The sequence below is a fragment of the Myxine glutinosa genome, chromosome 4 (assembly GCF_964187855.1).
Source record: "Myxine glutinosa chromosome 4, kmMyxGlut1.1, whole genome shotgun sequence".
NCBI classification, from domain to species: domain Eukaryota; kingdom Metazoa; phylum Chordata; class Myxini; order Myxiniformes; family Myxinidae; genus Myxine; species Myxine glutinosa.
In genome coordinates, this window is record NC_136264.1 from 85027969 (window position 1) to 85055847 (window position 27879).

General features: G+C 46.4%; 1 protein-coding gene across 3 annotated transcripts in view; it reads left to right on the plus strand.

Annotated features, from left to right (window-relative positions):
• UROC1 (urocanate hydratase 1) overlaps positions 1-27879 on the plus strand; it is a 369204-nt gene that overhangs the window by 306292 nt on the left and 35033 nt on the right. For all 3 annotated transcript variants that reach the window (XM_068112860.2, XM_078776094.1, XM_068112862.2), the window contains 4 exons: positions 10786-10848; positions 15722-15901; positions 24184-24281; positions 26141-26213. In XM_068112860.2, the coding sequence (XP_067968961.2) occupies positions 10786-10848; positions 15722-15901; positions 24184-24281; positions 26141-26213 (414 nt within the window). The remainder of the gene's footprint in view (positions 1-10785; positions 10849-15721; positions 15902-24183; positions 24282-26140; positions 26214-27879) is intronic.

The window sequence follows — 27879 nt, forward strand, 5'->3', positions numbered from 1 at the left end:
AGTTTTTCCCTATTTGTTCGGCCTAAATGGCCACTGAAGTGGCTGCCAACATGCAGTACCGTTTTATCTACCAAGCAAGTATTCGTCCACATAAGATCTCTACCAAAATGTTGTTTGTAAAAACAAATCTGGGATTTCTGATTACATGGATGCACACTCTCAGGACATTTCAGGCTGCTTGTTAACAATCCACTACGATTAATTAATTCCTTTACCCACAATCAAATAATTAGTACAAATTGAGGATATTATCCCTATCACATTCATTTATAGATTCATTATGTTGAATCTAAATTTTCTCCCACTGCTGCAAGGAAGAACAATAGCTCTAATAAGTCTTTGTAATATCTCACTTCATTTACCCAGCATCGAAGAATTTATTGACTATCCATTCCCATCTGTTAACCAGTGACTTTGTTTGAACTCCAAAACTTAATTTGATGAATCCCATGTGTATGGTACCACTTATTGAAACCCCTACTTTTGTAGAAAATATCCAAGTAAGTGTTTTTTACACCCCCTTAACTGTTGCTCATCCATTTCTATGCACCCAGTGAGTACTACTGACACCAGTATGCCAATATAGGTGTGTGAGATTAACAAATATGTTGCAGGTACACGTAACAGCGCGTTCTGAGTATAAATAACGTAACAGCGCGTTCATGTCTGCCCCTTGGTTTAAGATGCACAATGCATTCCGTTTTAAAACTCACAATTGTTCAAATCAGCAAGATTTTCTTTACTATTTTCCCATATCATCTATGCCTAATACACATCCATACATGCAGCACAATTTATATGCTGATAAAATTCAAGTTTATATATATATATATAAATCCATGAGCAGAGTATTCTGGGAAGTCAGTGTAAGACCTCTCCCAAATTTGGATAATTTTGTACTCCCTCATTTCTTTTTATGAAGCTCATATCCATAAATAGCTATTATTCTCATATAAATTCTATCAAAAATGGAATCCCCAAATTACTCACAATTTTACTATTTAATTAATGGCTGCTCATAACCCAGCACATCAAATCTTTATATTCCATCTCCCTTGACAAAAGAGATAATGTTCATAATCAAATTTTATTTCTATTTTATTTTACGGATTCTCTGCATATTCAATCCCATCCACATAAAACTATCCATTTCCAGACAGGCACACTGTCGGTGTCAACAATCTTGTAAGATTGATACACAAAACAATAAAAAACACTAACATTGGCACACAAAAAATACACACACACATGCATTATGCGTATTTGTTTGCGTTGGAACTATTTACAGATCAAGATGGGTGTCAATTTTATTTCAATTTCATAAAATTTGTCCTTCAATTTTAGAAATGCTAATACACAAATGGACCAAAAGCTTATTCTGAGAAAACCCCTATGATGTCACATTGAAATTACCCTTTCAGTTCCCACAATAATTTATCCAAATTTGACTACACACCCATTTACATGTCAGTCGACCACTGACTTATCAATCGTGTGGAACAATAGTCCGAAATTCCCACCTGATCATCATGTGACCATTGTCCCTTGGTTTAAAATTTGCAAAGCAATTGTTCCAACTTTGTAAATTTAAAATTGTGTGCCCAACATAAAAGATCCAATTTCGGCATTTGATCAATTAATTATCAATTTGCTTACAAGCAAAAGAAAAAATGAATAATTCTTGCTCCGAAAACTTTTCAGACCCAAGAATCATCGACAGTTATTCATGTTTGTCCAGTAATCTAATTTGTTGAGGCCAATCGTCATTTGGGATTTGTCGCAATGAAGGCCTAATCATTGTCTGAGGTATCGGTCAGCACTGGTACCCTTGATCTTGGTTTCTTTGTCCTTGGTTTCTTTGTCCTTGGTTTCCCTGTCGAAATTGTCTTCTGCTCAGATATGGGCATCTCCTTATCCAGTGTCCCATCTCTTCACAGTTGAAGCACCGGCTTCTGTCGTTACCTGCTCTGTCCACTTGTTGACTTGTCTTTCTGGGCTGCATGTCTGGGTCTTTGGGTTGCCATTCTGACCTCTGGTTATCTCCTGATTCATAGTTGTTGTCTGTTGCATTGTTACGTTGTTGCATAGAAAACCTATTGCGTTGGTTCGTAGTCATCAGGGCTTGTGTCTGTAGTTGCATCAATTTTTCGGCATTTATAGCACTGTTCCTGGCCTGAATTCGCTGATGATGCAAAGCATAATTCAATATTTCTTGCATCGGCTTGCCTTCCCAAGCAATACACTGTCTTTCCACTTCACTCTTCAATTTCGGCAACAGACCATTAATAAAAAGGGGTTTTAGGGCATTGTCGATTTGTGCCCGGTCTATTCCCGAATATAGTCGAAAAACATCTCGCAATCTGTCTAAATAATCACTAGCATCCTCTCCTGTTTTCTGTTTGCACGTAACCACTTTATTCCAATCAGTCACGGGCGGCAATTTTTGTATGGCCTCTATTAATTTATTTATCTGTGTCATTTTAGCCTCCGTGGGTATGTCTAATTCTCCATTTACTGCATGTACCCAGTTTGCCTCACTCATTAATGTCTTCAAAGTGGTGGTATTAGGAATTACCCACTTTAAGAGTATTTCTATATCTCTTATAGTCGGCAATTGCGTTTCCACAATCAATCGTAGCTCTTCTGCGAATTGAAGTGGATCTGTTTTGATTGATGGCATATCGCTCTGTAATGCCTTCAATTGGTGTATTTGCCAAGGTCTATACATCAAATCTGGGCGTTCCTCATTTGCCCCTGGAAATTGCCGTTGCGGGAAATTCATAACGCCACATTGTTCAAAACCTCCCTGTGGGAGAGTCAAGTTTTGAATGTTCATTGGCAGATCATATTGATCGTTGGATAGATTGGCATTCATCACAGAACCCTTACTCCTTGTATGGTGGTATGGGCCGTATGTTGAAGTTGTTGCAGCTGGTTGTATTGCTTGCCCACTTTGAGTCGGTTCCTGTCCTCCAGTTGCACCCTCTGGGGTAGTCACCTCAACTGGGGCACTGCTTTCACCTGTCTTCTGTCGGCTAGAGCCAATCGTTTCACTCTGTACTGGCCCTTCGGCAGGTAGAGGTACAGGTACCTGTACTTCCTGTGGCTGATATACACTATTTCGCCGATAGGGTGGAGGAGTTTCCTCTTCTATTTCATTTATCTCATATGACCTTGCGTCTGGGTACAATCTGAACTGGGATCGCTTTCCATTGCTAACTTCAAGAGGCATTTGGGTGGATACCTTTTCCAACCTATGTTGTATCTGCTTCATTTCTTTCTTCACACCCCCCATTTTCGTTTTGGTCTCCCTGTCTCTAGACTCGATGTCCCAGTAATAAAATGGTTTCCAATCCACCTTCAACTTCTGTCTGTCTCTTGCTTCTAATTCTTCTCTGAGTGTTTCCAATGTGTTCCTGTCAAACGTGCCATCCTTGGGGAATTCCTTCTTTCTCCCTTTTGTCCATTCATGCCAAGATTCCAAATCTTTAAGTGAATGTGGACCATATTGCTGATACATGTGGTTGACGCAAGCGCCTCTTTGGGACAAGTCTAGCTGACCTTGTTTGCCCTTGCAGACTCCATTTCCCATTTTGCCTGTATGTGAATACCACTCAATATTCCCTCAATGTACCAGGTAGATTACTAGGATCTGCGCTTTGGAATGCACCTGTACACACCTGTACTATATGTCCTATAAATAAAATCTACTGGAGTTTGTTCCACCTTTTATCAAAGTAACGTTGGATGCGTTGTAGCTTGTTCCAGGTTCCTCTAAAGCTTCACTCGTACCTCCAGGAAGGATCTCTCCACTTGTTCACACGGTGATTTCCAGAAAATCTCCCTCAGCTGTGGCTTTGCACAATCCAATCTCACAGATCAGTATTTGCAGATGAGCCGGAGGGTCAGTATGAAATGGGTGAATCCTCAGGTGTCCGCTCTGTTGACGGGGAAATCACACAATGGTAACCGCACATATATATCTGTATATAAACTCACCACCTTGCTCAATTTTCCCAGGTTGTCTCCACATTGTTAATATCTCGCAAAGATATCAAAGCTTCTTTCTTGAGACCGCATTTTCATCAATCAAACAATCAATATATTCAATTCAATTTATTCAGTTCAATTTATTCAGTTAAATTTATTCAGTTAAATTTATTCAATTAAATTCAATCAATTAGATTCAATCAATTAATAATTCAATCAATTATTCAATTTCAATTAATTCATCAATATTCATCAATAAATCAAATTAATCATTTTGGATGACTCCTTGCATAAGCCCTTTCCCCAATGATGTCAGGACAGGTCCATCCATTGACCGTCACCTCTGGTTCGTACCTCATGTTAATTGATGAATCACCGTCCTGTCCTAGGGTCATATCTGACATATTTCCCCATTTTGCCTGGTCTCCACAAATTTTCTTTGCAACCACTAAAGGCAACTCATCCTTCATTCGTGAGACAGCCAAAATGGATGGCAGATATTAAAGTTCTTTGGGAAAAATATCTCATCATTTTTCTTTTAATAGTACCCAAATCTCTTGGCAATATAAATTTCGTAAAACTCCTGAAATGGGACTGTCAAATTCCTTCAATCATGCTAAATTTTGAAACTCCATCGCTTGTAATACCCAATTTATCCCATAGGGCTTGAAAGTTCTTTCCCAAGTTCATGCAGCATTCTGCATTTGAACCCTATGATATCATTCATAATAATCATCATGATTTTATAGTCATGGTCCTATCATAATCATCTATTTAAACGAACATTTCCTTTATCACCACAGCTATGTGGTATAATCAACAATAGAATAAAACTGTACATAGCAACAGGCTACCTCATGGCCACTTAGTATACCTATTGACAATAAGTCATAACAATATCGAATAATCATTGAACAATTCAAAAATCGCTTCCACTGCTCTAGCCGCAGCATCCGTGATATTTGTTTGCTCATTCACTATTCCTGATTCGTCATCAAGGATCTCCATCATCACACAGCGTACTTAATTCCGCATTTTAATGAGAATTCAACAGGAATTTACGACTCAAAGGAAAAAGAACGAGCAGACCTTTTGCAGGATGATCGTTACAAAAATCGTTACATATATTAAAGTATTTATAATGTCGACAAATCATATCTTAATTCTTACAAGATTTGGTTCTTTGAATAAATCACAGCACCGGGAGAACCAGCTCCAAAAATGGATCTTTGTGTTTATTCAGCACCCTAGTAATTGGTTCTTTGTGTACTAATTACACAGCACCCAGGCCCCGCTCATATGGATCTTTGTGCAGCGCTACACAGCACCTGAGCAAAAGGGGTTTCATCTACATTTTCCCTATCCGGTGTACCATCCGTGATATTTGTTTGCTCATTCACTATTCCTGATTCGTCATCAAGGATCTCCATCATCACACAGCGTACTCAATTCCGCATTTTAATGAGAGTTCAACAGGAATTTACGACTCAAAGGAAAAAGAACGAGCAGACATTTTGCAGGACGATAACTGGAATTAGTCGTGAAAATATATCCAAATACACAAAAATACACCCACACAAATAAACAACATTTATTCCGTTTAACAGAACAAACATTTCCTCTATCATGACATGCATGTCTTCAAAATTATATGACCAAGAGAAAAAGTAAAATTAATTAAAACTGCGGGCAGTGATAATCCGGGGACCATACCGCTCCATCCTGATTGGACGAGTGCGTGCTAGAGTCGTTATCAGCGACAGTCCAGATCCGATTGTTCAAAATTTCAACTCAATCGATCGAAAAATGAACGCAGGGATGCATTTTAAAGGTGCAGTGGCACTAACTGAGTTGCCACGAATATGGCCACGAAATTGCCAATATGGCCATCACAAAATATTTTCCTTAATCAATTGGCTCATAGCATAACCAATCTGTAAGTATTTCATCCGAAGATGTATTTCTGAGGACTTTTAATTAAATAAGTCATTTATAAATCAACGAGTTAATTTATTAAATGATTAATCAATAAATCAATATTTTCCTTGACAGCCACATCACTTGGTCAGTGTCATGTCCAAATATCAGCTTCCTTACTCAAAAGGTGCCTGAGTTAATGTAATGTAATTACTGTAATAAGATTACTGCAATTACTGTAATGATTACTGTAATTACTGTAATTACCGGAACTGTAATTACTGTAATTACCTCAGGTAATTACTGTAATGTAATTACTGTAATTTAATACGAAATGTAATTAATTAAATAAGTACTTCCTTAATCGCTAATAATTAAATAACTCGTGAATTCTTATCCGATTTACTTAACATTTGAGTGTCCCCAAAACGTTGGAGCAAAACGTTGCAACAACGAAAGTGAAACGTTGTAGCGACGTTGTGGAAACGTCAGCAAAACACAACATTTGAATGTTCCCAAAACGTTGGAGCAAAACGTTGCAACAACGAAAGTGAAACGTTGTAGCGACGTTGTGGAAACGTCAGCAAAACACAACATTTGAATGTTCCCAAAACGTTGGAGCAAAACGTTGCAACAACGAAAGTGAAACGTTGTAGCAACGTTGTGGAAACGTCAGCAAAACACAACATTTGAATGTTCCCATAACGTTGGAGCAAAACGTTGCAACAACGAAAGTGAAACGTTGTAGCGACGTTGTGGAAACGTTAGCACAACCCAACATTTGAATGTTCCCAAAACGTTGGAGCAAAACGTTGCAACAACGAAAGTGAAACGTTGTAGCGACGTTGTGGAAACGTCAGCAAAACACAACATTTGAATGTTCCCAAAACGTTGGAGCAAAACGTTGCAACAACGAAAGTGAAACGTTGTAGCGACGTTGTGGAAACGTCAGCAAAACACAACATTTGAATGTTCCCAAAACGTTGGAGCAAAACGTTGCAACAACGAAAGTGAAACGTTGTAGCGATGTTGTGGAAACGTTAGCACAACCCAACATTTGAATGTTCCCAATTTATCCCATTAAAATCCCATTAAATCTCATTAAAATCCCATTAAAATCCTATTAAAATTCTCATTTAATAGCAATCCCAATAATTCCATCACTCAATTTTACCTTGCATCCTTACATTACATTACAACTCCAATTCATTCTTCAAGTCACAATCCAGAGTGACTTGAGAACTATACCCAGAGTTCTATACTATACCCAGTTTCAAAGAGTAAATAATTATATATATTTTCATTATTTTACCATTTAACTTGGTCAAAGGATATTCATTTCGCAAAATCGAATCAACCACAACCCTCGCCATTAATATCTATTGTAAGCGTGCCAAATCAATAAGTATCAATTTTTCTATGAGCCTCGACCAGAGAGTGGTTGTTACTCACAAACACTCGTCGCTAGCTGTTCCATTGTCTGTTGATTTTCATTCTTCTGCCGATTTCCATTGAGCCATCAGAGTGGAATTTGGAATTATTATTTCTCTGAGCTCATGAAAGTGGTGACATTGGGTGGTCTGCCATTGCTTTCCCACAAAAGCACTTAATTATTGTCTTTCATTCAACTGTGAAACTTCCCTGTTTGTCGTTGAAGGCGGCAAAAAGGGCTGGCGTCAGGAAGGGCATCCGGTCGCAAAACATTGCTTCAAAAGGGGACCAAAAACCAACACCTACCACGGTCCCCGAAAAGGCCAACCCTCGCTTTGCGGGGAAAAATGGCCTCTAAACGGTGGTTTTTTATTCAACCGTGAAGCATGTCTCAAAGGCTTAGTGATGGACCTGGACAAAATTTGATGCAATTTTTATCCAATCGCCATCTTTCATCATAATTCTGGACCGGCATGAGGGGGGGTTGTCTGTCATGAATTTATTTGTTGATCGAACGAGGTTTAGGCATGGCGGGAAAACTGAAAAAAAATTATTTATTTAAAACGGGTGTACACGATTGTACACGTGTACGGACCTTACCGAACCGACAAACAAATCGCTTCATGGTGCACTTCATGAGCCGACTTGCCTGCAGACCAGAGTAAGGCTTTTAATACCCAGCGTATACTGTACATATACTCGCAAGCCCACGAATAATTAGAATCATTTAAAACGTTCCATCCTGATTTTACCTATGGACAATCACAAGTCCCACACACCAAATCCTTCATGTATATACACATAACTATTCCCAAGTTCGTAAATCATACTGGACCAAAAACAAGACACACTTACCTTTTAAAGACTTGTTTGTGTCCAGTTGATGTCAGCGGTGCCTCCAAATTGTAGAAGAATTTTGTGTGATGACTCACAGGACTCCAATGACCGGACACAGGTTTACAAAAGGTCTGGTTTATTAACTGGTTATTCACTTCATTCCATTTACCAAATAATACCGCATAATATAATGGATCAGGTTAACTCTTTTCCAATGTCCTTCTCGTTCGGCCGATGTTCCTCCGCCATTCCCGTCGGGCAGAGGTTCTGATGATGGGCGCTCGTTCGCTCCGTCGAGCAGGAGTTATCGTGGCAAGTCCTCTTCGACTCCACGTTTGCTCTCGTTTATATTGGACAAACTGGAGTTAATCCCCTGTCCGCTGAAGGTTAATCCTTTCTCCGCTAATTCCCCGAGGTCATGCATGCACTGAGTCCTGGCATCAGCTCGCTCCCCTCCTGCTGTGATTTCCGTTTACCAAACGATAGGGGGGTGCTTCAGCCAGGGGCTGTGACCAGGTGGACAAGAGATTATCATGTTCGGGCGCATTCCTGACTCATTTACAAACTCGTCTTTCACAGAGTTTGCATGTAAAATGTATCTGCTTTGTTACCAGGTTAATTAATAAGTTACCAGTGCCAATTAATAAGTTACACTGAGTTACACTTCCACACTACCCAAGCGTGCGGGATGGAGGGGAGCGGCGAGAGCCCATTCAGGCTTACCTGTTAAATCAATCACCCGGAAAACTGCGTTCAAGTATGTACAGCAAATAATATAAGGGTTTATTTCATGAAAAGCAAGGACAGGAAAAAAAACACGCGCCGGTAATGAAATATCCTAAATCGGGATCCCGCCGCACACCAGATATCAAATACAAACGAAGGAATCTGAATTAAGGAAAAGAACACGGCATGCACTGGTGAATGCGCAACTCAGTCTTATCTGGTCTTTGTCGTTGGCCTTGGCCGCCGTCCAACACGCGGCTCATTTCGTCCCGCGGCACGCCTCGCTCCAAGTTCCAAAGCACCGAGCACCGAGCACCATGCACCAAGCACCGATCACCACAAGGTCGGCCCTCGTACACGGTCGACAAGCCAACTTGGATCTCACCGGGATGGCCAACTCAGGCCGTGAATCTTCCAGGAATCTCATTGGAATCTGTGAGCCAACGCAACCAGAGATCTCACAAAACTGCCAGGGCCAGGAATATTACTAGTGCGTAACTGCTCAACTCATGTGTAACTCACTCGGGATCTCTGAACGACTCAACTGCCCTCTCCACTCGGGATCCAACTCACAACTGTACTGCCCAAAATGGCGTTCGGCACTCGTTCATATCTGCTGGCCCGTGATGTCAGCCCTGGCACGCTGCCAACCAATCAGAGCCTCGTAACTTCCCGCCCTCTGTCGACCCGCTTCGCGCCTCCTCCGTCCATTCGCGCCAAATGAGCACAACCCTCCTGGGCGTGGTACTCAAGGTGGATAGGCCTGTCCAGAGGTGCAAATGGCGGCGGCCATTATCGGCGGTGTCCTGGCCTAGTTTCTTCCTAAGTCATGTCAGGGGAGGGCGTTACTTAGTGTTGTACTAAAGGTCCTAACTAATGTCTAAGTGGTGTGCAGTGCCAAAAGGGACAAAGGTTTGGCTAACCAGGTGAGGACACACAGGGGCTTATTCTTAATCCCTACACTACCTAACACACGAACCTCCTGGTAGATTCACAAGTATACATCTTAACCCGACAAACGCCTACACATGAACTTATTACAAGGTAGTTTTCCTTACCGCGACACACGAAGCAGGTTACCTACTCAGATCTAACTGCTCTACATATTGCTCTACCATATCGACATAACAATATGTTATATGTGTTGCCCCCCCCCCCTTGTCTTCCACTCCCTTTATTATATGTTCTATTTGTTGCCCCCCCCCCCCTGTCTTCCACTCCCTTTACTATATGTTCTATGTGTTGCTCCCCCCCCCACCCCCTTGTCTTCCACTCCCTTTATTATATGTTTTATTCCCTTTGTATGTTGTCTTCCACTCTCTTTTTTTTTTGTATACAAGATCGAGGCTCGTGAAAGAGCTAACTTTCTTGTTGTGCCAGCCAGGGAAAGTTTTTGATCAAAGAGTTTCACGAAACAGCTGGCTAAGACTGACAATTGACATTGACCAAAGGTGGCAGGTATATATTTTTCATAACCCCGGCGATAGCTCACCTACTCTTCTCAAAAGACACCATAAGATTTTTAGCGTCCACAAACTAATGCTAGCAGACCAGACAACCGGCTTACGTCCATCTGAGGGTTGGATTTCATGTCAACAGCCTCTGAATCATTAATCCGACAGTTTATAGTGAGGTGGGCAATGAAACTCAGACCAGGCAGCTCAAAGGTAATTGTGGTACCTCTGCACCATTCTGTTTAATACCTGGCCTCAACCTTAGTACCTGTTTTGTAATAATTTATGTGCTGTGAAGCTTTATGATTGATGACAGTCCATTTTACAACTTTAGGGATGCTATATAATGTATGCTAATTTATAGATGAGTAATGAAGAGGCAATTATGAAATGATCAGGTCCAAAATATGTTCTTCTTTTTTTCTTGCAGAGAAGCAAAAACTGCTGGACTACCTGTCAGCATTGGTTACCATGGTAACGTGGTTGATCTCTGGTAAGTAATTACGACACCTTTGCGTTTTAGGATTTTCCACATTTGGCTGAATTACGGCATACTTTTTCAGAAGTTTTTGACACAAACAAGTGGTTTTGCACTCCCTGCATAGACAACCAGGTGCAGTCAAAGTGACATTTTTGTAGACGTGACAGTCCATCCCCACTCTTGGACCCACTGAGCAACCTCATTAAAGGATTAAAGGGCAAGGACATGGATACACCCAAACATGCAATAAAAGAACGTCCAAAGAGACATGAAGGGTGACACATTTACTGTACATGGATGATTTAAAGCTCTTTACACCAAATGACAAAAAAATTGGCAGCACAACTGAAATTAGTGAAGCGGTGCTCCAAAGACATTCAAATGGAAGTTGGCTTAGACAAGTGTGCCAAGTGCAAGTGCAAGGTAAACCAATAAAACGGACAATATATAAATTTACCTAGATGCCAATACAGGAACAAGAAAACTTAGCATCGTACAAATACCTTGAAGTAGAAGAGGGCCACCAAACATGTCAAAAACAAATGTGCAAAACAATTGCCAAATAATACCTGCGTAGAACAAGGCTGATTCAGAAAACATATCTTACCCCGACAAACAAAATCAAAGCCATAAACCAACTTGCAGTACTAGTATTCCAATACAGCTGCGGAATAATAAACTGGCCACAAGTGGAAATCATCAAGCTTGATATCAAAACAAGGAAACTCCTCACTATCCCCAAAATGTTCTACAGAAACCAATGCATCCCGAGAATGTACCTAACGAGACAAGAAGGAGGCAGCGGACTGATGGAGCTCAACCAAGTGCACAGAGTGACAACTGTAAGATTAGCCAAGTAGGTGAAAAGTCCAACATAACACCAAATCCAATTTGTAAGCAAACCAAAAAAGGTATCCCTAATCCACCGAGCAAAAAAATTCCAAACAGGTGTGAATAGATGTCACGCATGAAACCGAATAAGTAATGAATATAGCCACAATGATTGCAAAAAAGACAAAATAAAAACATTGAATAAATATCAACAGATATACACTGACAACTGGGAGAACAACAAAAGAGCAGGAAGGTATAAAAAAAGAGTTGGACAGATTGGGAGTAGACAATGAAGGATCACTGCAACAGCTAAGCAGCTCACTTGGGATGGAGAATGAATCATAAAAAATGTCCAAGACCAAGGACACCACACCAATGGCTTTAAGGAAATGGTGGGACTGACCCAATTGGCCAAGTGCAGGTTCTGCAAGGTAGAAACAGAAAGTACGAGCCACCTCCTATCCGGATGTAAAAACAACTCATGTCAGAACAGCTGTACACCGAAAGGTACACCAAGGTATGTAGAGTAATTCATTGGCACATCTGAATTTTTTTTTCAATATCCCAGTTCCAGAAAACTCATGGAAATATGAACCAAAAGAAAACAAGGAAGTAATGCTCATGTATAACCTGATGATTCCAATGACCATGAACATAAAAAAAAACAAAGCATTGCAACTGGACATAGTATTAAGGTACAAAAATAAGAAAATATGACATTGCTTATTGAGGTGTCCGCACCCAGGAATTTTGGTCGAAATAATAACCCTTGGAACAAAACTTTGAGAACAAGAAAACTTCACAGCTTTTTTTTTTTGTATACAAGATCGAGGCTCGTGTAAGAGCTAACATTAATCACAAAAAGACAAAGTGACACATACAACATAATATAAAGGGAGCGGGAGACAAGATTGGGAGAGAGAGGGAAGCACACAAGTACAACATCTGAAAGCAGGGACATCAGGAGATCTGTGGAAGGGAGAGAGCTTGGGGGAGGGGGCATGAGAAGTGGGGGGGGGGGGGGTGGGAGAGGTAAAAACCACATGGACATTGCTAGGGCTTCCAGGAAAGAAGTTGGAATTTCAAAAAAGTGGATCTAGGGTGAATTATCAGGGGTAGAAAAGATCAAGGTTTTGGATGGGGGAAGATAAGAGATGGTGGTGAACAGCTATTTAAAGACCTTGAGGGAGGCGTGGGATTGAAGAGAGTGAGGGAGTTTGTTCCAAATACTTTGAATTTTGAGCATCAAGCAAGGATGCAGCATGTAACATTTTTGGGGCCACTGATCTACCAGACACAGAGCAGACGGTCTAACCACTACATGCCACCGAGACTGAGCAAAGTATTCACATTTTCAAGCAGGACGAGATCCGTTATGAATGATATGTAAATTCCAGAACAATATTATAGGTTAGCTTAGAGTTATGCGCACTCACCCGTGAACCGTCTAGCCTGGGTTTGAATGCAGACCCAGCTATAAGCTGTCATCCCTGTGTTTCACAGGCAGGGCGATTGATCAATGTGTGTGCCATCCCATGAATGGACGTTAAACTGGGTATCCTGTCTGCCGACATTAGTTGTTCGACGTTAAAGAAACCACGGTGTCCTTTGTGAAGTGTAGGTGAGCTATCGTCGGCACCTTGACCAAGTTCTAGTTTCCTGCCCTAACTAATGCTAGAAAGATGGAATACCGCCTAGTTGACACAAGGCCGAGAAGCTGCTTCAGCAGAGCCAACACTCTGAAACAGAGTATGGTACATTGGATCGGATATACAGTCACGTGAAAAAGTAAGTACACCCCATGTAAAGTTTTGACTTTTTCAACATATTTCAACATACAGCTATTTGATCTTCATTTCAACAATATTGATAGATAAAGGTGATATAATATAACAAATATCATGAAACATTTACATTTTGTAGTCCATTGTATCTATCTATAATTCCAGTAATCTCTGTGTGTATGTGTGTGTGTATGTGTGTGTGTCTGTGTGTATGTGTGTGTGTCTGTGTGTCTGTGACCGCTGTTTCTCGACAACCACGGGTCCGATATACTTGAAACTTGCCAGGTATATTGCTGGGGACCTGAGGATGTGCCTTTTCAAGGTTTCATATTAATCGGACAAGTAGTTACCGAGCTATGGCGATTTAGCCGTTCGCCGTTCGCTTTGGCTTTGCGAATGGACCAAACCATTTCATGTAAATAGAGGGGGGGGTTCTGTGGTCGTTGCGAATGGACCAAACCATTTCATGTAAATAGAGGGGGGGTTCTGTGGTCGTTACTGCCACGTGGTTTCAAAGTTTTTTTTTGTTGTTGTTGTTTGCACGCATGTTTTTTTGCACGCACGTACGGGCACCCACGTACTGGCACGTCCTAGTAATTTAAATAAACATAAATACAAATTTCGCATGTGGAAAAAGTAAGTACACCCTTGGCTCGAATAGGTGGTATTGCCCCCTTTGGCAGAAACAACCTCAAGTAGGCGTTTATTATAACTGTCTACCAGTCTCTTACATCGACTAGGAGAAATTTTTGCCCACTCCTCCATGCAGAATTCTTTCAGCTGTGCGATGTTTGAGGGGTTTCTTGCATGCACAGCTCGTTTCAAATCCCCCCACAACATCTCGATGGGATTTAGATCCGGGCTTTGACTTGGCCATTCCAGAACCCTCCATTTCTTTCTTTTCAGCCATTCCTTCGTGGATTTACAGGTATGTTTAGGGTCATTGTCATGTTGCAAGGTCCACCTTCGGTTGAGCTTCAACTTTCCGACAGATGGCCTCACATTATCCTCAAGCACCCTCTGGTACAATGAAGAATTCATAGTGGATTCGATGATGGTGAGCTGCCCAGGCCCTGATGCAGCAAAGCTGCCCCAAACCAGAATATTTCCACCACCATGCTTTACAGTTGGTATTAGGTTCTTGTGGTCAAATGCTGTCTTTGGTTTTCGCCAAACATGTCTTCTGGTACTGTGGCCAAATAGCTCTACTTTTGACTCATCTGTCGAGAGCATATTGTTCCAGAAGTGCTGGTCTTTGCCTCGGTGTTCAATGGCAAACTTTAGTCTTGCCCTGATGTTCTTTCTGGACAGCAAAGGTTTCCTCCTGGCGCACCTCCCATGTGGATCAAATTTGTGCAGCCTCTTTCTAATGGTAGACTCGTGCACTTAGACATCAACAGTGGCAAGAGCTACCTGCAGGCCCCGTGATGACATTCTGGGGTTCTTGGAGACTTCTTTCAGCATCTTGCAGTCTGCTCTCGGGCTGAACTTGCTGGGGTGGCCTGGCCTGAACAAGTTGGCAGTTGTTTGGAATCTTCTCCACTTGTAGATGATCTTCCGGACAGTCGAATGATTGATTTCAAATTGTTTGGAGATCTTTTTAAATCCCTTCCCAAACTCGTAGGCATCTATAACGTTCTTTCTGAAGGCCTCTGAGAGCTCTTTTGATCTCGGCATGGTGACGCCGCACACTTCAACAACAAAGAGCAAACCAAACTAAATGTCTGAGGTTTAAATAAGACAGGTTCCTCCAAGATCCTCTCTGACGATGTTCTAATCATTTGCACCTGAGCTGGTGCACCTGATTCTAATTTTAGGTATTTGAAGTAGTGATAAATGTCGGGGTGTACTTACTTTTTCCACATGCGAAATTTGTATTTATGTTTATTTAAATTATACAATGGACTACAAAATGTAAATGTTTCATGATATTTGTTATATTATATCACCTTTATCTATCAATATTGTTGAAATGAAGATCAAATAGCTGTATGTTGAAATATGTTGAAAAAGTCAAAACTTTACATGGGGTGTACTTACTTTTTCACATGACTGTATAACAAAAAATACCATGGTTTCATATAAATTTATATAAATACCATGGTAACCATGGTTTCAAACATAGCTTGGAGTATTGTGAGTATCTCATTTATATAACTTTTTGAACACCTCTCCTTCCTTTCCCTTTAGGCTTCAGTGTTTTACCTAAATCCTTTTAGCCTCACAAAGCCTAATTTGTTTTGCAAGCCGATGTGTCTGTGTGCCAGGGAGCGGTTGGCGCATGAAATGGAGAAAACCGGGGAAATGTTGGTCGATTTTGGTTCTGACCAAACTTCATGTCACAACCCGTACAAAGGCGGATACTACCCTGTGCAGCTGGGCTTTCAAGAGTGTCTGCGTGTGATGCATGGTGACCCAAGCAGGTTTCGACGCCTGGTTGATGAAAGGTGGGTTTTTAAGCGACATCAACCACTATCTGATGGACACCTCTGCGCCATAGTTTAGTGCACCATGCTGGCGAACCATGGTCAAATCAGCACAATTCGGCTTCCAAAAACCGACTGCTGCACTATCCTTCATAAAATACACCACCAAGCCAATGACAGTACTTGTACGACTGATTTCTAAAATTTTCGCTGGGTGATGTAACCCTCACAAGCATCACCCTTCTGCTAGGATGGACTCACAGAATATTGCAGTCATGGCTGGACCAACTTTCTATGGTATAGGGGTGAGTGGTAGAGCCTGGTGTTGGCTTAGCGGTTCGGGTGCCGTCTTGGGATCCTAGGATCCTGGGTTCGAATCCCGGTCGATCGCTGAATTAACGCCAGGGGGGGTTGACTCAGCCTGTCATCCTTCCGAGGTCTGCAAATTGAGTCCCAGGTCACTGTTAATTCCCTGTGTGTCACAAGAGGCGACCAAGAGGGTTGGCGGCAGGAAGGGCATCCGGCCATAAAACATTGCTTTGAAGGAGCTGCGCTCCAACGCGAGTCGAAAGAATTGACGCGACCAAAGACGGAATTCGTCCGAGTTGCTTTATTGAAACAAAACAGCTCAGGTATTCTGACCCCAAGCCCGTTTATCGGGCAGCAATATATATACACATTTATGTCGGGAAGTTTGCCCGGCAAAAGCTATACCGGGCATGCCCGGGTGTCAAGGGCGAGCCTTGGAAAGGCGAGTCTGGACCTGCCCGGGCGTGTTTGGCTGCGGCCTGGCAAGTCGAGGCTGGGCGTGCCCGGGCGCTCTGGACGAGCACTGGAAAGGCGAGAACGGGCATGCCTGGACGCTCTGGGCGAGCCCTGGAAAGGCAATAGCGGGCATGCCCGGACGCTCTGGGCGAGCCCTGGAAAGGCGATAGCGGGCATGCCCGGACGCTCTGGGCGAGCCCTGGAAAGGCGATAGCGGGCATGCCCGGACGCTCTGGGCGAGCCCTGGAAAGGCGAGACCGGGCGTGCCCGGGAGGCTCGGGCGTGCCCGGGAACAGTGAGTCCGGGCATGCCCGGGAGAGGCGCGTCTGGCCGTGTTCTGGCCGGTGCAAGGCGATTGTGTGCATCCAGCGGTAACCGCGACACACGCCCCTCCAGAATCGACCTGCACCGGCAGGGTCAATTTAAGGGGGGTCCGGATGACCTGACCGAAGCGACCCCTGGAGGGTCGTGGGGAGGGGTCCGACGTGGTGGTGGGTGGTCGAGCGGGGGGAACTGTGGACGGGAGGCGGCCTCGCCGCGGAGGAAGGGCCAACCGTGGTGGTCGGTCGACGTCCATGTGCGCCGGTTTGAGGCGGTCCACAGAGATCCGGTCCGACCGGCCGCCAACGTCGACGACAAAGGACTTGTCGCCCCGTCGCAGGACCCGGAAGGGCTCGTCGTACGGCGGCCGGAGTGGCCCCCGGTGCGCGTCATGACGCACAAAGATGTACTCCACTGTGCGAAGCGCCGGGGGGATGTAGGACTGGGGGCCACCGTGGCGGGACGTTGGCACAGGGGCAAATCGGCGGGCGGCCTCCTGGAGGTCCGATCGCTGGTGTGCGGCGGACCAGGGACTGGTAGCGTCGGGCACGAACTCGCCCGGGATGCGGAGTGGCTGGCCGTAGACGAGCTCGGCGGCGGACGCCCGGAGGTCCTCCTTGTGGGCCGTGCGGAGGCCCAAAAGGACCCACGGCAGCCGGTCGGTCCAACCGTCGTCCTGAAGGCCGGCCATGAGTGTGGCCTTCATGGAGCGGTGAAACCGCTCGCACAACCCGTTGGCTTGGGGGTGGTAGGCCGTGGTGTGGTGCAGCGTGACCCCCAACGAGCGGGCGACCGCGCCCCAAAGTTCGGACGTGAACTGTGGGCCGCGGTCGGACGAGATGTCCGCCGGTGCGCCGAAGCGCGCGACCCAGGTGGCGATGAACGCCTGCGCCATGTCGGCGGTGGTGGTGGAGGTGAGGGGCACGGCTTCCGGCCACCTGGTGGTCCTGTCCACCATGGTGAGCAGGTGGGTGAACCCCCGCGATGGGGGCAGGGGACCCACCAGGTCCACGTGGACGTGGTCGAAACGCCGTGCAGGCACGGTGAAAGGTGCCAGCGGGGCCTGGGTGTGGCGGTGGACCTTGGCCCGCTGGCAGGCCGTGCAGGCGTTGGCCCAGTCGCGGACGTTCCGTCGAAGGCCGTGCCAGACGAAACGCGCCGACACCAGCTTCTGAGAAGCTTTCCGGCCCGGGTGAGAAAGGCCGTGGATGGAGGCGAAGATGCGGCGCTGCCAGGAAACGGGCACGATGGGGTGAGGCTGGCCCTGGGAGACGTCGCAGAGGAGGACGGTGCCCGCGAAGGGGATGTCGGCCAGGCGGAGGCCCGTGTCCGCCGCCCGGAGGGCCTGCACCGAGGTGTCGGTGGTCTGGTCGGCCGCCATGAGCGCGAAGTCCACGCCGAGGTGGACCGCGTTCGTGCTGGCCCGAGAAAGACAGTCGGCCACAGCGTTGTCTTTGCCGGCGACGTGCCGGATGTCCGTGGTGAATTCCGACACGGCAGAGAGGTGGCGCTGCTGGCGGGCCGACCACGGCTCCGTGACTTTGGCCATTGCGTAGACCAACGGCTTGTGGTCGACGAAAGCCGTGAACGGGCGGCCCTCCAGGAGTTGTCGGAAATGGCGAACGGCCAGGAACAGACCGAGCAGCTCGCGGTCAAACGTGCTGTATTTTAACTCGTTCGGCCGGAGCTGCCGGCTGAAAAAAGCGAGTGGCTGCCAAACCCCGTCCACCCATTGTTCATGGACGGCGCCCACCGCGTAGTTGGAGGCGTCCGTAGTGAGGGCGATGGGCGCGTTGAGCACCGGGTGAGCCAGCAGCGTTGCGTCGGCGAGGGCCCGTTTTGCGCTCGCGAAGGCCGCGTCCATGGCTGCGGACCAAACGATGTCATGCTTGGCCGGCTTGCCCCGGAGGGCCTCGTAAAGGGGCCGCATGAGCTGAGCAGCGCGGGGCACGAATCGGTGATAAAAATTCACCATGCCGAGGAACTCTTGTAAGGCCTTGATGGAACGGGGATGCGGGAACGTGGTGATGGCCTCGACCTTGGTCGGCAGCGGCACGGCCCCGGTCTTGGTGATGCGGTGGCCCAAAAAGTCAACGGTCGTCGTGCCGAAGTGGCATTTGGCCGGGTTGACAATTAAGCCGTGCTCGCTGAGGCGACCGAACGGTGTTCGGAGGTGGAGGAGGTGCTCGGCGCGGGACGTGCTGGTGACGAGGATGTCGTCCAGATAGACGAAAAGAAATGGCAGGTCGCGCAGCACGCCGTCCATTAAGCGCTGGAACGCCTGGGCCACGTTCTTGAGGCCAAACGGCATCCTCAAAAATTCGAACAGGCCGAACGGCGTGATGACGGCCGTCTTCGGGACATCGGCCGCCCGGACAGGTACCTGGTGGTATCCCCGTATCAGGTCAATTTTGGAAAATATGACCCGTCCCGCCAAACGGGCGGAAAAGTCCTGGATGTGCGGGATCGGGTACCTGTCGGGGGTGGTAGCATCGTTGAGGCGGCGGTAGTCGCCACACGGGCGCCATCCGCCCCCCGGCTTTGGCACGATGTGCAGTGGTGAGGCCCATGCACTATTGGAGCGCCGCACGATGCCGAGGTGCTCCAACGCGTCGAACTCGGCCTTTGCCACGGCGAGCTTGGCCGGGTCGAGGCGGCGGGCCCTGGCATAGACCGGCGGGCCTGTAGTGGGTATGTGGTGCTCGATCCCATGCCGCACTGCGACGGCCGGAAACGTCGGCCGTGTGAGGGCCGGGAATTCCGCGAGCAGGCGAGCGAACGCGAACTCGTCGGGAGGGCGCATGCCAGTTCGGTCGGCGCGGAGCTGCTCATCGTGCACGCCAGGGAGCTGAAGGTCTCGGCATTGACAAGGCGACGACGTTTGACATTGACCAGCAGCCCGTGCGCGCAGAGGAAGTCGGCGCCCAGCAAAGCCATGGGGACGCAGGCGGTCACAAAGGTCCACTGAAAGCGCTGGCTGCCGAAGCAGAGGGTGACGTTGCGCGGGCCGAAAGTGCGTATGGCCGAGCCATTAGCAGCGACCAAAGAGGGGCCGCAAACGGCGTCCCGCCTGTCCTGCTCGGAGGCGGGTATGACGCTCAGTTGGGCACCGGTGTCACAAAGGAAACGCCGCCCGGACGCTTTGTCCCGAATAAAAAGCAAGTTGCCCGAGTGGCCGGCGCTCATGGCTGGGAATGAACGCCGGCCCGGCCGTTTCCCGACTTGCCGAAAGTGCACGGGGGTCGGCACGTCCGAGCCTTGTGTCCGAACCTGGCGTGGTAATAACACCATGCCTGGTCAGGTGGAGGCCCCGGCCGTCGTGTCGGAAGCGGTCGGTGCGGCGTGGCGGCCGCCAGTTTCACCGGCAGTTCGGCCTCCAACCGCGCAGGGCGCTCGGGCGTCGTCGCCTCGGATGGCGGCAGGCTCCAGGTAGCCGCGCCGATGTGTTGGCCCGCCGAGGAGATCTTATCGGCTTCCCTGGCGAGGGCGCGGGGATCGGTGATCGACGTGCCAGCCAGGGCGAGGCGTATCGGGTGAGGCAGCTGGCGAAGGAACAACTCGTGGAACAGAAAATCCGGAGAGTGCTCACCGAGCAACGAGAGCATATAGTCCATGCGCTCGGACGGGCGCGTGTTGCCGAGCTCGGGCAGGTCGAGCAGGCGCCGTGCGCGTGCCGCCGGTGAGAGGGCGAAAGCGTCGAGGAGGAGCGTCTTCAGCGTGTCATACTTGTCGGCAGCCGGCGGGTGCTCAAGGAGGCTCAGGGCGCGGGCCGCGGTGGCGGAACCGAGCGCTGCCACGACGTGGTGGAAGCGGGTGTCGTCCGCGGTGATGCCTCGCAGGGCGAACTGGGAGTCCGCCTGGGCGAACCAAACAGCCGCGTGAGCCTCCCAGAAGGTAGGCAGTTTAGGAGTCACTGCCGTGTCCATGTCGGTAGGTCACCAGTGAAGGAGCTGCGCTCCAACGCGAGTCGAAAGAATTGACGTGACCAAAGACGGAATTCGTCCGAGTTTCTTTATTGAAACAAAACAGCTCAGGTATTCTGACCCCAAGCCCGTTTATCGGGCAGCAATATATATACACATTTATGTCGGGAAGTTTGCCCGGCAAAAGCTATACCGGGCATGCCCGGGTGTCAAGGGCGAGCCTTGGAAAGGCGAGTCTGGACCTGCCCGGGCGTGTTTGGCTGCGGCCTGGCAAGTCGAGGCTGGCGTGCCCGGGCGCTCTGGACGAGCACTGGAAAGGCGAGAACGGGCATGCCCGGACGCTCTGAGCGAGCCCTGGAAAGGCGATAGCGGGCATGCCCAGACGCTCTGGGCGAGCCCTGGAAAGGCGATAGCGGGCATGCCCGGACGCTCTGGGCGAGCCCTGGAAAGGCGATAGCGGGCATGCCCGGACGCTCTGGGCGAGCCCTGGAAAGGCGAGAGCGGGCATGCCCGGGAAAGACGAGACCGGGCGTGCCCGGGAGGTTCGGGCGTGCCCGGGAACAGTGAGTCCGGGCATGCCCGGGAGAGGCGCGTCTGGCCGTGTTCTGGCCGGTGCAAGGCGATTGTGTGCATCCAGCGGTAACCGCTACAGCTTCAAAAAGGGGATCACAGTGCCCGAAAAAGGCCAACCCCTGCTCTGTAGGGGGAAATGGCCTCTAAAGGTGGTTCATATAGGTGTCAGTGGGCTGATATAGACACTTGGTGAATATCCAATTAATTAAAGGCCATAAAAAGTACTTAAGGGTGTATATCTTTGGGTACTCTCACAGTATTTCATTTTGGTTCTGGTGAATCATGGGGGATTAATAATAATAAGACAAGAATAATACACTCAACCCATCCAGTCAGAGCATTGATGCAAAGCTTGGTGCAGTTTGCCATTTTGGATGAGACTTGTGCTGTGTAGTTCTGCGTTTGGGTGTAGCCTAAAATTCCAGATATTAAAAAGTGTACTGCATCTTGCAGCTCAGTATATGGGGTAGCTAAAGAGGGTAGGATATAATAGCTCGGGTGGTATAATGCTCACCAGTGAGCTGTCTATTCTGGTTTTCATCTGCAATGGGATCAAAGAAGTAAAAACAACAAAACAATTCCAATCTGATGTGGAGCCAGCAAAGGGGATGTGGCATGTTGGATCATGCCTTCTTTCCAATGAGGACACATAGCCCGCTGTCCTATCGGCATTTAGGATGTGGATCGGAAGATCCCACTGTATATTTTGACAAGGTAAACCATTGTGTGCAGGCATCTAGCCCTAAAGTCCCTGCTTTGGGTTAACCTTCATTATAAAGGCCTCCATGAGATGGGAATGCTGGGGTGTGGATATGGAATAAGCATGAATGACATGATGACCAAACTTTCCATTTTTTTTATTGACAGTTCTTCAAATGGGGCTTAAGCCAGCTGATCCATCTGCATTTCCTTATTACTGCACAATACAGCTTGATGATGGAATTAAATAAATAGCCCGAGAGGGCTGACGGTCATCTCTTGAGGTTGTAGTTCGACCACTGCTGATTTTGGGGGGAACCCCCCCCCCCCCCTCACCTGGAGCCACCTTTATCGCCTGGGAGGGCCCCTGATACAAGATCGAAACATCTTAGACAAGGTGATCGTGCTGTCCATCGAGTAGAAGGGTTGTATCGGGTTTCAGAGCAATCAGTTGGTAAATAAGGGATGAGTAGGGATCCGAAGTTGAGGGGGTAATCCCCCACCCCCCCGACCCGACCCTTGGGAGCCCCCATGTTCCAAAATCGAAAATCGAAGCCCGAGCGGTTGTGCGGGCTACTGTCTTGTATTCATTTTTCAAGTTTCAGAACAATCAGCCAGGTGATGAGCGAGGAGGGGAAAAATAGCAAAAAGTTAACGGACAGACAACCAGACATCATGATGAGATGACAATTGAGAAATTGAGATGAGATGACCTAAAAATAGGCTTTTGGAATGGAGGAAAAAGATTTAGACACACATTTTAAACGGATCAACAATGTAATTTTGTATTGCTTTCAGGAAGGTTTCCTACTGATCGGGAGAATGTGGCCGACAGGTCTATTTAAAAGAGTAAATTAACTTTCAATGTTGGCCTTGCTGAAATCCAGTGGGTAATGCATATGTCATCTTTGGGGAAAATGTGTCAATGTGAGATAGGAAATTTATCAGGAAACCAGGGATTAAGAGTTTGATGTTCATAGCCAGCGATTTTCTGTGATCACAGAAACTAGACGGAATTCATGGAATTGGTGACTTGAAATGAAGGAGTGAATATGGGGGGACGGACGGAATCTCGTCAATTACAGAACAAAAAGGTCAAGATTCAGGCAAATTCCTAAAAACATATTCACGTCATCGTCTGATTTTGTATGCAAGATTCTCCAGTCTTTATTTCCACGGTGTAATTACGAAAAGTCATAAAAAAAGAAAGAAAATGCACCGCAATTTGATGCACAAGGGATATCGCCCATCTATACCCAGATCAAAGTTGCTGTCAATCTCGATCTCGATTGCTGACACTAAATTTGAAATAAAATTCCATGTAGCGATCTCTGGAGAGCCCAGTCAAAGCAGATTTCGATTTGAAAGTCGGTCCACTTTGTTGAAAATTTGCTGAAAATATTCCCTGAAAATACCATCGGCCGTGAAAACAAAATGTCTGTCATCGCATCCAACATTGTAGAGACCTAATTTAATCGAAAACTTTTCTTTAAAGCCCTGGTGTGTTTATGTCAATGTACAGACTGCCAAGTCTGTTTACTTCATTTGTTGGTGAGCAAACATGGACATCGTAATCATTATTTAGTTTAAAGTGCCACACCCCATGGATCTGGTTTCCGTAATTTTATTTCATTTTATTATTCCCCATGTTTGTGTCACCCTGATGGTAAAATACACTGTCTAGGCCCGAGGGGCACAATGGAGGATTTTAGGTGCGGAGACTTGAAGAAAAATTATTTTTTCATTGCAAGTGAACAAATTGATACCAGGAAAAGGCATTAATTTTTTGAAACGGAATTTAGGTTTTCTTTCCAATGGAAAGTCACTAACTAGATTTTAAGCGAACAATGACATCAGTTCCATGAATAACAATAGTATGGCTGCAAAATATGGACACCACCTGAAGTGCTGCTGCATTAATTGTGTGTGTGTGTGTGTGTGTGTGTGTGTGTGTGTGTGTGTGTGTGTGTGTGTGTGTGTGTGTGTGTGTGTGTGTGCGTGTGTGCGCTTGTGTGTGCGCAGTTTGCAAAGGCAGGTTGAGGCTATAAACAAGTTGGCTGCACACGGCTTGTTCTTCTGGGATTACGGGAATGGCTTCCTCCTCCAGGCTCAGCGGGCAGGCATGTTGTCAGATTTCATCCACTTATTATGTTGACCAATCCTTGTGAATGATATATTCAGGTCAAGGTATATCCCAGAATATGGGGAAAGGGGAAGCGAGTGCTAGGACAAAAAGACATGGGCCAAGAATCCTCCCTGAATGATCCTATGTACTGTCCAGGTTTTGTGGTTACATTTAGTGATTTATTGTAAAATCAATACCAAAACAAACGGTGGAAGAATATATGACACGGCATTCTCCAAAACAGGTAAAGATATTCAAATGAAACAAAGCACAGTCCGCAATAGGTGATAGGTTAGGAAAAATACAGAAAATTGAGAAATATATCATTCTCAACTCTTCCTCCTTTCCATATCTGTATGTGATGTTTTCTCCAAGCTCATATATTGTCATGTGTCTCCCCTGTAGTGAACACCGCAGGGTGATGGATGGCCGACTGAGGTTTAACTCCGAAACATGTTCTCAAAGATGGCGGTAGTGACACGCGCGGAGGTGGGGGGGGGGGGCTGGTATTGGAGAACAGCGAGAGCTTATCTGTATGGCCGGACAGGCCTGTACGGTTGGTTTTCCGAACCACAAACAAATAAATGGACAAGACAAGGAATTGAAAGTCAACAATTAAAGTTTTAAATAAAAATCAATGCAATACAATTTTAAAAAAACAATGACACTAGATTCCTAACCGAGGGACCCTTCATGCGGACTCAAATACAGACACAGGGAGAAATAAATGAAAGTAAAAATGTGGTGTTAGCGTTTGCTTGGTACTCAGCTTGGCGTCCTTGACCGTCCCGGGCCGTCACCGATCCCACGTCCCTGTGCGGGAAAACACGCGTTTGCGCGAAGTCGCGTGCACCGCCTGCCGCCGACGCGAAGCGAACAGGCCAGATCTCCTCCCACGTCCTTCTCACTCGGCTGCACCGAGCTCCGACCGTCTCGAACTTCCCAGGTGCACATGGCACGAAACGCAGCCGTCACGAGCCAACACCAAGAAGAGGAAATAGAAGGATGCATCTGCTCACAATGAAAGCCAGGATAGAATAGAGTAAATGTGACTTTACACGATGGAAGCCCGGACCAAGAGAGTGTATAAACTGCGAGACTGCTTGTCACAAACCCAGCACAAAAGAGCTAATGTGAAACGTACTGTCCGTAATAAATGTCGGAACCAAGAGCGTATAAACTGTGACCGCTTGCGAGGAAAGCCACGAACCAAGAGAGCGAAAATGGCGGGATGTGTCCTTTTTGTCCCTGGCAATAGAATGTTCTCTCTGACGTCACCCGCGCTCCAATCAAAGAGCGCCATCGCATCAGTCTATGGCGATCAATCATTCCTTTCGGGACGGGGTCTCACGGCCCTTCTTGATGCCTATTGAGATGGTTCGGCTGGTTGGCATCAGTGGTAGTGTTCGGATCCGTTCGGCAATCGTGTCGTTTAATTTAGGTGCTGAATGCATGGCTGGTGTTGTAAGTGTCATAAGGAATGAAGGGAAAACCACAAAGGCAACTACACACAGGGAATCTACCGTTATACCCCAACTAATAAGCATAGCTCCACCCCTCGCATGGACACAAATATACACTTACATGACATTCGGCCCTACTTAATTACAGGAAGGTTTCTTCTTCTTCGCTACAGTCGGAGCACACTACCCTATATTATCCTACCTGGCCTCAGTTATTCCATTGCTACCCCCATAAACGTAACAATATTTTGGACATCTTTCTGAAAAATGTGAAAATTTGTATTTGTGTTGTAACAGCTCACTAAAGATCTTCCACAGGTCTTAAAGTATTAACCATAAAGACTGGAAGATGGATTTGAAGAACATTTTTTTTTTTTTTTTTTTCCTGCAGGAGCCAAAGTTGAAAAAGAAACTGGGAACAAAAAAGAATTTCGATATCCTTCTTACGTTCAGCACATTATGGGGTGAGTTTCTGCTCTTACATGAGCCTCGATACTTGTATAAAATAACTATGAGTTACCGAGGAACTACAACGTAGGAAGAGGCCAATAGGCCCATCAAACCTGTGCAGTGGTTGCCAACCTGTGGTTGCTTGCTCGTGCTCTGTCCTTTTTAAATGCTGAGCATTCAGGAAGGAAGCAGCATGTATCATTGTTGAAGTTTTTGGTAAGACTCATCCAGGGTTCAAACCACTGACCTATCAGCCTCAGAGCAGATGCGTTAATCATCGAATTCACTCAAAGGAACAAGGGTAACGCGTATTTGTTTCAGTATAACTAGGCGTGCCTATCTGTCGCCTCACTAATGGATTTCATCAAAAGACAGAATGTTGTACGACAAGATATTGTTTGTCGATCCGTGAGTGTAAATGATGTAAAATGAAGTAAAGCATGTGAAGAAGGATCTTTTATAATGCATAATTGTTGTTATTGTGGCTGTGGTTTGTGTTACCTCCACCACTGAAGGTGGACGGAGGTTATGTGTTCACCACTGTTTGTTTGTTTGTCTGTGAGCAGGTTATCTTAAAAGGTTATGGACAGATTCTGATAAAATTTGGTGGACAGGTTGGGTGTGTGACAAGGATTAATTCATTACATTTTGGTGAAGATCCAGATCCGAATACTAGAATTTTAAAAAGTGATTCTTCACCATGCAACCAGCAAGGCCAAGCATTTGTTATACTTTTTCTGATTAATAAACCAATGATTAATGACCAATAATGGGACAAATTGGTTGATGAAGCGACATTTTAGACCTAAAGTCAACTGTATTGAAGATAACTGCTGATTGGCTTACCAGGAATTTCTTCATGTTATTATTGCATAAGCAGTATAGCTTTATGTCATCCAGTATTTAGCATCTATATTGTTACGTTTGTGGGGGTAGGTGATGACATACCATAGTGGAGATAGGATTGTATAGGGTAGCATGGACATGGCAAGTAGGAAGCCTATCTCGACGTATGTAAGTAGAAAAACTGTGAGCTTAAGGTTGTTTATGTGTTCGTCACGTGGGGGTGGGGAGAGGGGAGGGGGTGGGGAGGGGGTGGGGAGGTGGGGGGTGGGGGTAAAGACAAGCTAATTAGCTCTAGGGTTTAAGATTAATCTCCCCAGTACGTGATTGCCTCCTGTGATTTTCCCTACATTCTTACAATTATAACAAGCCGGCCATAAAAACCCACATTGTTAACCAACAACAACAACAACTACCAGCATAAATGCCAACAGAAACCCGAACATTCCCGATCGGGCTAAACCCCACCCCACCACCGCCGACAGGATCCGAACATTACGATCGACAAATAAACCCCACCTCCAAGGAATCGTAAGAGACGATTAGCCCAGCCCCACCAACCGACTAAGGAAAATGGCCCCGCCCAGTAGAAGCGGAGAATCAGTGGGTGGTCAAGAGGGCCGTGAGGCCCCTCCACCGAGGTGCATGGTTGGTTGGGGTGACGTCATTGAGACTTCGAGAACGGAGGCGGAAGAATCTCTCTCTCTTGTGCTGGCTTCCTGGTGGGCGGTCGCTTGTGTTGTGTGTGCTTGTGGGGAGAACTGTTAGGAGCCCAGAGAACCTTGCAGCGTTGGAACCAGGAGTGTTGTTTAATGGTGGTGTTTTCGGGGGAGCTGG